The sequence below is a fragment of the Triticum dicoccoides genome, chromosome 1A, assembly GCF_002162155.2.
Source record: "Triticum dicoccoides isolate Atlit2015 ecotype Zavitan chromosome 1A, WEW_v2.0, whole genome shotgun sequence".
NCBI classification, from domain to species: domain Eukaryota; kingdom Viridiplantae; phylum Streptophyta; class Magnoliopsida; order Poales; family Poaceae; genus Triticum; species Triticum dicoccoides.
The window spans coordinates 591,432,981-591,442,776 of NC_041380.1; the positions used below are offsets into that span (position 1 = coordinate 591,432,981).

Sequence of the window (9,796 nt, forward strand, 5' to 3'; positions counted from 1 at the left end):
AAAAAACATGGCCCAAGTGACGCAGCAAAGCGCGCCAAACGCTTAGTATATGATTAAATGAGATCGATGACGGTGCTAGGCCAGCACCTTATCATGTTTTCCTTTTGTTGAATAAGAACTGGGGTGTGGTGCTCCTCGGAACTGGGTGTGGGAAAATAACAGGGGTGCACATACCTTCGGTAACTGATATCAGCCACCGATAACATGGGATTTCAAGTGCTAATTCAACCTTTGAACGGTTGGTCATCACATTGCACTGATATCAGCCAAACAAAAATGCATCACATATACGCAAACCTACGTGTAAAACGTACATGCTTGGCTTCATTAAATGTAGCAACAACATCTAACATTTCAATGAATTTGTTTATTGGTTCTGAAAAACTGAAGCAACAACCTATGAACTTCCCCATAGTTTTGACCGCAAGTCAGTCGTGTCTTGATCCACTGGGGGAGCTTTTCAACGGGGCAAGAGAAACCCCTGCCTGATGACGTGTGCAAGTAACGCGAGTCAACCAACAGCATTGCAGCATAGTCATTTACATGCCTGATTGCTCTGCCTGCAAGCAAATTTGTTCATCATTTAACAACTAGAGCCAAAAAAATCATAAATGTTAAGATTACACAGCAGCTTACCGATACATTGATTCACGGCTTTCATGCATAAGTTTTCATAGTACTCTTGACCACTTTTACCACTCTTCCTTAGTATACCAAAACCAGGCTCAACCTTGCATTCATCGTCTCTGCTCAAGGACTCATCATCTCCAGCCACAGAGGAGGTGGAATGGTTTCCAATGTGTTTTATTGTCTCCATCAGTTCCACATCATCTGGGCTTGGATAAGGCAATCCAACCATCACAACACAACGACCCATACCATCACTGAAGTTTATGCCTTCAGAGATCTTCCCACCAACAACAGCCATTAAAAGTGCCCCGTTGACACTTGTGTCTCCTGAACCATTGCTGCAGCAGGATTGAATTGCCTCCTTGTATTTGTTGAGTATCATCTCGACATCCACACTGCTTCTTGGCTCTCTGAACACGTGCTTCTTCTTAGAAATCTTAGAAATTGTGCCTGAAGCCATCCATGCATCATAAACTTGTTTTTCATAATCATAGGAAGAGAAAAACACTACTATTCCCTCTGGTACTATTGTCACTATATTGCAAAGAAAACGTCCAAGCTCTTCGATCTGCAAAGATAGGCAGATAAGAATAGGCACAAAAATAACGTGCAAACATTAGAGAGTAAAGGAGAAATGACTCGAGGTATACATACCATGGTAGGAGAGCTCCTTGAGCTGTGGCTGAAATCAAATTTCTTGCCTGAGGGCCCACATGTAACAGCTATAGGAAGAATACTCTCAGGGGGGACAATGTGGTTGCACGAGAAGAATTTTATATCACTAGGCAATAAGCCTGGAAACAAGCGCAGCCTTGTTTCTTCAATAGGCTGGAGGGTTCCACCGGCCATAATAACAGCATGTGCGTCATCTGTAACCTGCAAGAGGAAAGATTTATAAATACGCATGTGAAATAGGACAACTCTTGTCTCCAAGCAACATATGGAGCAAGGTACATCACCTCAGAAAATGTTTTCTCTGCACAAAGCATCACAAATTTGATATATGCATCTTCAGAGTGTCCACCAGGCTTGTGCCGTGCAACTATGATTCTTCCATCATCATTGCAGTACAGTAGAGAGCGTAAAAAGTCAGCCAAACCCTGAAAGCTTGTTATACTGCTTCCTTCACCATGTTGCTGCCCATGATTCAAATCACCCACACCAGTTTCGGTGAAAAATAATTTGTTGGCATATCCACTAACCTGCATATCAGCAGTCAATTCTTATAGGTTCTAGACACAACAAGACTGAATGGAAACGTAGTGGAAGAAATATTTCACCTTGTGGATTATATTGCTTTCCTTCAGATACTGACAAAGTTTTACTATGTTTATGTTATCGATATCAAGGGAGAATAAGAACTTATTTATAGTCAAAGAGGTCACAGCGGAGGAACAATCTTCATTACTTATCAAACATCGTAGGAATGACCGTGTTAGAACTGTCAAGGTCTGGATGTAACGTCGATTTCCAGCTCCCAGAACATTCTGAAATCTATTGAGATATGCCTCCAGGTGGGAAAGAACTGCCCTCAACTAACAAAAATGAGAATCATAAAATTAAGTTAGTTTCCACAACTGGAAGCAAACAGTCTCAATTCATTTGCTAATTATATTTTGCTTAGTAAAGGGAAATTTTAAAAGTGGACCGATAAATATCAATTTTATTATCCTGTTGTCTGCTACAACAACACAACTGAGCAAAGTCAAGCTCTCTACCAGAAAACTCTCTTTGGTTAGATCTCCTTATATGGTAAACCTACTTACAACACCTCTATGTTCAGATCTTGGAAAACATTATCGAATGTGCAAAGCGAATGAAATTATGAAGATAGAGTACAACTGTACAGTCAGACTAATTCTGCATAGTGTGTGGAATTAGATGCGTCACAGTGAAGTTTCCAACAGATGTTAGGGATCTAGAACTCAGAACAAAAACATCGTCACCATACCGTGAGGGGCAGGTCAATTATGAGGAAGACTAACCTGAGAAGATGTGACCTTTGAGTTGTACATGCTAGTAAGGGAGTCTGCTAAGTTGTGAGCCTCATCTATGATGACAACACTGTTCTTCAGATTAAGGCCAAGTGATTCTCTAGCAGACTTCAGCAACAAAGACTGGTAAGGAAGTACTACGAGGTCAGCTGAGCGGACCATGTCACGTGCACTGTAGTATGGACATGTTCCAATCCTCCTTCCAATTTGTGCCAAATCCTCAATATCCAATGCACCATGGTCAGACACTTCACTCTTGAACTGTTTCTGCAGACTTCTGTTTCTTAACATTGGGCACCCACAGGAGGTCTTTGTTCGGTGCCCCTTTTTGTTATCACCCTCGACCTGAACATTTACAGCCGCAAAAATTACCAGTTGTTAACAACAAAAGTTAAAAATTGACAGCACACTAATGGTATTTACTACTCCGTAGTGTCAAAAAACATTACTGAAGTGTAGTATTTAACAACCTATCATAGTGTCAAAAAAACGTCTTATATTATGAGACAGAGGTAGTATTTAACAACCCAGCACATACAAGTATGATAAGTGATAACCATACGCTTTCCTGTGCAATCAGCCTGTGTGGGAAATAAAAGACAAAAGATGGTCACTGGCACACTGAATGCAGGTATGTGAAAAACAACTCAGTGCATGTCTAGTTATATTTCCACCGAGAAACAAAACCAAAGTTCAGCTCGAAATATTGGAAGAAATTACGGCCGGGAAACAATATTAATCGCACCTCATGAGCATGCCAGGCCCTAAACGTGCAAGAAAGAGCCAAATTTGGGTGCAGAAGTCCAAGACAATACTATCTAACAAAGAGAAGTGTCTAACAAAACAGCTGAGCATTGTAAATCAAATTGATGTAATTGAAACATGCCTTAATTTTGCTGCTCTTCTTGTTCTTTTGCAGTTCCAAGCACCTCTCGTTGATCCGGTTTGCGCTCCCCAGCTTCTGAACATCTGCAAGCAAACGCACCACAGATCAACTAAACACAATCCCAGCCCCGAAACTAGAAGAACAAAGATGACCAAATGACCCACTCACCCTTGTTAATACACAAGCTCTTCCTGGACCCCAAGCACACCGTCCTGAGCTTCCCGGAGAAATCCGTCCTCTTGAGCTCCCGGACAAACTGCGAGAGCTGCGAGTGCGTGCGGCTGGTGAAATACACCTTGGGAGTCGCCTCCTCTTCTTCCTCTTCGTCCTCGCTCTCACTACTACTGCTACCACCACCACCACAGTGTGCCCGCTTCCCGGCGGCATGCGGCCTTGTGCCCTCCTCGTCATCACTCTCGTACTCGTCAAGCAAGAACTCCTCCTCGCCGTCGTTCTCCCCAATTCCCTCGGATTTCTCCGAACCCCCCACCTTCCTCATCCCCTGCCTCCTCCGGGGGTGAGTCTCCGACTTCTTACCGGTGCCCTTCTTAGGCGGAAGCGGTGTGAAATCCCGCATCCAGTCGGGCTCGTCGTCGTCTTCGCCGCCGACAGCAGCGGGGGCGGAGCCATTGGCCCGTTCGTGGCCGGCGGCGCGGTGGTCGAGGAGCCACTGGAGCGCGCTGCAGATGATGCTGAGGGTCTTTCCGGTGCCTGCGGCAACGCGGGGGAGGCTGAATCGTTAGTGGTGGCTCGCGAGGACCGGAGGATGAGGGGGGGAAGGCGGCAGAGCAGGGCTTACCGGTGGGGCTTTCGAGGAGCGCGAGGGCGCGGGGGCCGGAAGAGAGGGCGCTGTAGAGGAAGGACATGAACTCCGACTGGATCGGGTACGGCGCGAAAGGGAACGCCGGGAAGTCCTGCCGCGGCGGCGGCGGCATTTTGGCGAGCGCGCGCTTGTGCGGTGGGTTTGGTGGGGGTTTCCCGCGCGCGCTGCCCCTGCAACTTTGGATACGGGATTGAAGACAACCAGAATACTCAAATTTCTTTCGCGTGCTGTGGGCTGTGGGCTACTGGGCTGAAGAGCAGGCTGTGGGCTCAAATATAGCCTTGTACGGATGCTAAACTGAATACATTTACGTATACTCTTTTTTTTTACTCGAAAAAACGTATACTCAATTTTTTACGTCAGATTTTGGTATTCACCTGAATATCGGTGACCCAGTTAGCCTCATGTTTGGTTTGCTCCCACACTTTTGGCAACATTATTTTGATGCAATCTATGCCCCTCATGTCACTGGCTCGGAAAAGGGTGGCAAGATTGCCTCAATTGTGGTAGGGCATCTCCAAAGCTGTTCCCCAAAAGCGGACATACTATTCGTTTGTAGCTGAGTCCGTGGACAATGATAGGGGAGCCGGTCATCCAAAACTATCCATCAAACGGTTAGACACATTTCAAAATGAAATTTAATCAAAGTGGACAAATTTCATGTGAACCAAACGATTTTCATTCAAATCGGACCAAAGTCATGTCATTTTTGACATATTTCATCAAACAATAGCCGACATGACATTTTTTAAACATACAAAAACCTAGTTGAGATCTTCGTCGACTGTGGAGGGGTCCGTGTCTCACGTTTTGTCTTCCCCATGCTACGGCCATCAGCTGCAGGAAGTGAAGTTGCGGGAGAAGAGCGAACCATGCGGGCGCCAGAATGATGCGGAGACGCCCTCGTCCATGATCGCCTGTGCGGCTGCGCCGCCTCCGCATCCTCCTCCGCGGCGATCGCACTGCAGCCGGTGTGAGTGCTACATGCGGCCTTGTAGAGCGCCCGCTGGTGGTTGACGAAGTTTGGGTCCTCCAAGACCATGGCGGCCACGGCCTCCTCGCCCGTGAACTTGCCGTAGATTTGCCTCTTCGCCAGCCGGTTATGCACAAGGAGGGCGAGGTTGTAGCATTAGTCCTCCTGCACCAGTCGAAACACCGATACCCGGCGGCACCTCTGCCATGATGGTGTTAAAGTGTGTATGTGCCTATTCCATGGTGAAGCCGGCATGGATCGGTGCATGCGCGGACACCGACTCGTCGTCGGACATCTGCTTCATCATCAGGTCGTCGTCGCTCACCTCCGGTGAGCTCGCAGGCAAGCCGACCTATATCCGTCGCACATGACGGGCCCGCTAGTTGTCCGCAAGGCTGAACATTTTGTGCTTCTGCTTCATCGAGAGGCTCTCCACAAGGTGCTAGAGCTCGCCGTCGTAGCGGAAGTGGTGCATCGAGGAGGAACAGAAGCGACTGTGTTGTAGTGTGGATCATGTCATGTGCAATCCTGCGAAACAAAGAGGCCCTAATTCCGGAACAGACGTTCACGGTTGTTTGAGAATCCGCGTCTTAGATGTTTTTTTTTACATGAACCAAACATGTCCTGTCAAAAACAAACAAAAACATGGTCATACCAACACTGTTTGTAGGCCGTAGCGCCCATGCAGGGAGGCATCAGGGTAGCCTCGAGCGTGCTGCCGTTTTCTCATCACGCCGTGGAACTCCATGCGGCGCCGGGCGGCTCAGACGGTGACGTTGGCGGCCGCGGCACAGGCACAAGAGACGGGGGAGGGACTCCGGCCGCGGGCTACGTGCATGTTGCTCGTTTCACCGTCAGCCAGCCCCGCGGAGCTCGCATCTTCCGGGCGAACAGTCACTTCCAGAATCAGAAGAGAACGCCGCGTGTGCGGTGAGTCACGACGTGTGGATGACTGGATATACGGATGGCTCCTGGCTCCGGTCCGTACGGACGCGACCTGGCGCCTGGTGAGCATCACATCACACCATGTGATTCTGGGCTGGCACGCGCCGGCTAGGACCTCCCTTTTTCGAACCGGGCTTTTCCCTTTCCATTACTTTCATAACGGAAATACATTGTCTCAGGAAACTGAAACTAGAGGGGCTAGGGAAAGAAGAAAAGCGAGTTCGGGGCAATAGCAGGAAACCCACTATCTGCGCCTGTCATCAGGAACATCAGATCATGGGGCGAAAACCTGCTATCACCTAAAACTGCCTACAGAAACTAGAGAAGTATCGCACATATTACAGCCGCACATCACCAGGACAAGGCCAACAAAGTACCACCAGATTTGCCAAAATGAACTACAACATCCTATGCCAGTAGAGAACCAGCAGTGCGTCCTCCGCAGACGAAGCCGATTCCAGAATGTCACCCATCTTCACTTTCAGTCGCGCCCTTCCGTGTTTGTCGCCGGAGGAGGTCCACACAGCAGCATCATCTGAGTGGTATTCGCTTTCAGCATCTCCGCTCCCTTCTTCACCATCTCTTCCATCCCAGGCTAGGACCTCCCTAGCTAGCGCTGGAGTCTTCACGGCCAACCCCACCGCGCGACTCTATTCTGTCCGTCCCCGTTCGTTTGGAGTAAAAGGGACAAACCGGGCGGCCCAACCGCGGGAGCAAACGGATTTTTATCCGTTTTGTGTCCGCTTTCGATCCATCCCGGCCCAAGTTTGCGCCGGTTTTGGAGTGAAACGGACAGCGCGCGGACGGGCCGGAGCTCCAGTCGACCCGCCCGGAAAGGTGAAGAAGAAGGCGGCCAAGGCGCCAAGGAAGCCGCGGTCGGAGTGCACGCCGGAGGAGATCGCCAAGTTGGACGCGGAAGCGGCGAAGAAGAGGAGCCGGAGAGCGGTCGTCAAGGGCAATGCCGCCGCGGCCAAGTTCGCCGCCGAGCGAGATGCGATTGAGGCCGCGCGGCGCAAGGCCGCGGCCGACGAGAAGGAGGACATCGTCAACAAAGCGCACGCCCTCCTCATGCTTGGCATGGGCCGTCCGGCCGGTTTCACTACAGCAGCCGTTGGCCCGGCGAGCATAGGCTCGTCGTTCGCCCGGCCTGCGCATTGCCAGTCGCGGACCACGCCCATGTCGCTCGGCTTTCTTCCGCCAAGGCACGACGGTCACACCCGTTTCTCGGGGTCGCCGGACGTTGGCTTGTTCGCGCCGTCCACACCGCGCCCCGCGGCCGTCGACCTCAACGTCACGCCTGGGTCCAGCAGCGGCGGGCGGCCATCCGTCGAGATGCAAAGCAAGCAGGCACGGGTACCATTCACGGGCACCATGCCGGCCCCCCGCGTGTTGTTTGACGGAATGCCAACACCAATGGCACCGGTCGACCACCCCTTCTACAACCCGTACATGGAGAACGTGATCTTCGAGGCTGGGCACAGACGTGCCTACGACCCCGAGGAGACCCAAAGTCAGGATGGCCGCGCCCAGTACGTCCCCGATAAAGAGGCTGACGACCGTGCTGACTACGACCATGGTGACTCATGGCATGAAGACGATGACATCTATGTCGAAGGTGATGGTGATGAAGAAGAATGCAATGACGTTGATATTAGTGGCGAGCCATTGTTCATCGACGAGCTGACCCAAAGAGCGGAAGCACAAAAGAAGAGGAAGAGCATTCGCACGGATTCATACACACAAGATGAGGACAAGTTGATTTGCCAAGCTTGGATGGAGATTAGCCAAGATCCGAGGACCGGCGCGCAACAAAAGGGCATTGTTTTTTGGACGAGAGTCCACAAAACAATCCATGAAAGGAAGATGTTCGAGCCCTACCAAATTACAAGCAACTGTGGCATCGGCTCGATTCAAAAGAGATGGTTGTTCATCCAACAAGAGTGCAACAAGTATCAAGCCGCATTTGAGAGCGTTGAAGCACGGCCATGAGTGGTCTCGGCGTTGGGGACACGGTATGCTCTCCTCTTCCTAGCCCTTTCCTTGCTACGACCATGAGACTTCGGCCTTGTATATGTTTGCATGTTCACTTCTTGTTGATCATGTGGTGTAGGCATTTCAATTTTTGAAGGCATTCAAGGCCCGGCACAATGACAAGCCATTCACTCTTACGCGTTGTTGGACGATCATCAACAATTGCCCTAAGTTCAAGGACCAATACCGTGAACTACAAAGGAAGAGAGGACTGAAGACGGCCAAGTTCGTCGGAGGTGGAGATGGCGAGGCGTTGAAGAGGCCGAGAGGCAAGACCAACTCCAAGGTTGATGACATACGTGATGCCTCATCCATGGCATTGCATGACACTTTGCATGGCATGATGTCTCAAAAGGATGTGAGGGACGAGAAAAAGCGGCAAAGCAAGGACGAGCAAATGAAGCAATACCTAGACCTTCAAAGAAAGAAGCTTGAGATGGAGGAGGCGGCCAAGAAGAGGAAGATCGACATGGAGGAGGCGGCCCGGTAAAGGCAGCTCGACATGGAGGAGGCGGCCCGGCAAAGGTAGCTCGACATCGAGGCCGACAACGTCAAGGCCAGGCAGAGGCAGCTCGACATCGAGGCCACCAATGCCGCCACCAAAGCGAAGGAGGTGGCCCTTGTGATCAAGAGTGTGGACTTGTCGAAGATGAGCGAGAAGACGAGGGCCTGGTTCGAGGCCAGGCAGAAGGGGATGCTCGACGCCGAAGGCCTGAACTAGGTCGTCCGATCGGCATGGCCGTTCTTTTTGGAGGCTGGAGTGGGTGCCGCCCGCCCGCTGGGCCGCTGACAGTGTGCCGGTGAGAAAACATTCATTTTGGAGGCTGGCTGTGTTGCCGGCGAGGACAACTATTTATTTTGGAGGCTGGCTGTGTTGCCGGCCGCTGGCTGATACCGGTGATGGACGTGTAGGCCGCTGGCTTTGTTGCCGGCGTGATGAACTGGGGCCGTGAACTAGGGTTTGGCATTTGAAACGTTACTTTTTTTTAAATAGACGCGGACAGGATGGGGCAAACGGATGCCGCCGCGCGCTGAGCGCACGGCCACCGCATCCCAGGACACGTCCGGATACAACCTCATTGCCCTATCTAAACGGACAGAATCCGGACAAAATGAACGTACGTTTAAGGTCGCGCGGTGGAGTTGGCTTGACTGCCGCGGGCAGCCAACACGGTCCAATGTACGGCCGTAAATTTTTAGGCTAAACTAGCCTAAAAAAGTCATATATTTTGAGACGGGTGTAGTACTTGATTATTAGTCGCAGTATACCAACGTGCACGTACTTGTACTCTTCGGACATTCGTTGAGTTGTATTTCAGGTCTGCTGTAGACGGTTAAGGGAAACCCCTAGGCACGACCCTGAATTTTTTTTAGGCAAAGCACGACCCCGAATGGTCCAGCCCGTTTGTTTGCGGGTAAACGGACACAAAACGCGACCCAATGTGCAGGAGTAAACGAATAAATGCCTTTTTTTTCTCCGCTTTCGACCCATTCCCGGTACAAAATTCGGCCGC

General features: G+C 50.4%; 1 protein-coding gene and 1 pseudogene across 1 annotated transcript; one reads left to right on the forward strand and one right to left on the reverse strand.

Moving 5' to 3' along the window:
- Positions 1-262: 262 nt before the first annotated feature.
- LOC119293655 (ATP-dependent DNA helicase DDX11-like) lies at positions 263-4,454 on the reverse strand. The gene is made up of 9 exons (XM_037572046.1): positions 4,310-4,454; positions 3,679-4,221; positions 3,511-3,593; positions 2,616-2,969; positions 1,911-2,165; positions 1,590-1,832; positions 1,285-1,506; positions 637-1,198; positions 263-560 (listed from the first exon to the last, which is right to left on the reverse strand). The coding sequence occupies exons 1-9, from the start codon at positions 4,443-4,445 to the stop codon at positions 355-357; spliced, it is 2,604 nt and encodes an 867-aa protein (XP_037427943.1). The 5' UTR covers positions 4,446-4,454; the 3' UTR covers positions 263-354.
- Positions 4,455-5,988: 1,534 nt separating this feature from the next.
- LOC119356533 lies at positions 5,989-9,003 on the forward strand (annotated as a pseudogene).
- The last annotated feature ends 793 nt before the right edge of the window (positions 9,004-9,796 follow it).

Excerpts from the sequence above, each read along its gene's own strand:
- LOC119293655 (XM_037572046.1), bottom strand. The coding sequence starts at position 4,445 with ATGCCGCCGCCGCCGCGGCAGGACTTCCCGGCGTTCCCTTTCGCGCCG. Across the intron at positions 4,222-4,309 it reads GCTCCTCGAAAGCCCCACCG|GCACCGGAAAGACCCTCAGC; the intron begins GTAAGCCCTGCT and ends GCGTTGCCGCAG. Across the intron at positions 1,833-1,910 it reads AAAGCAATATAATCCACAAG|GTTAGTGGATATGCCAACAA; the intron begins GTGAAATATTTC and ends GCTGATATGCAG.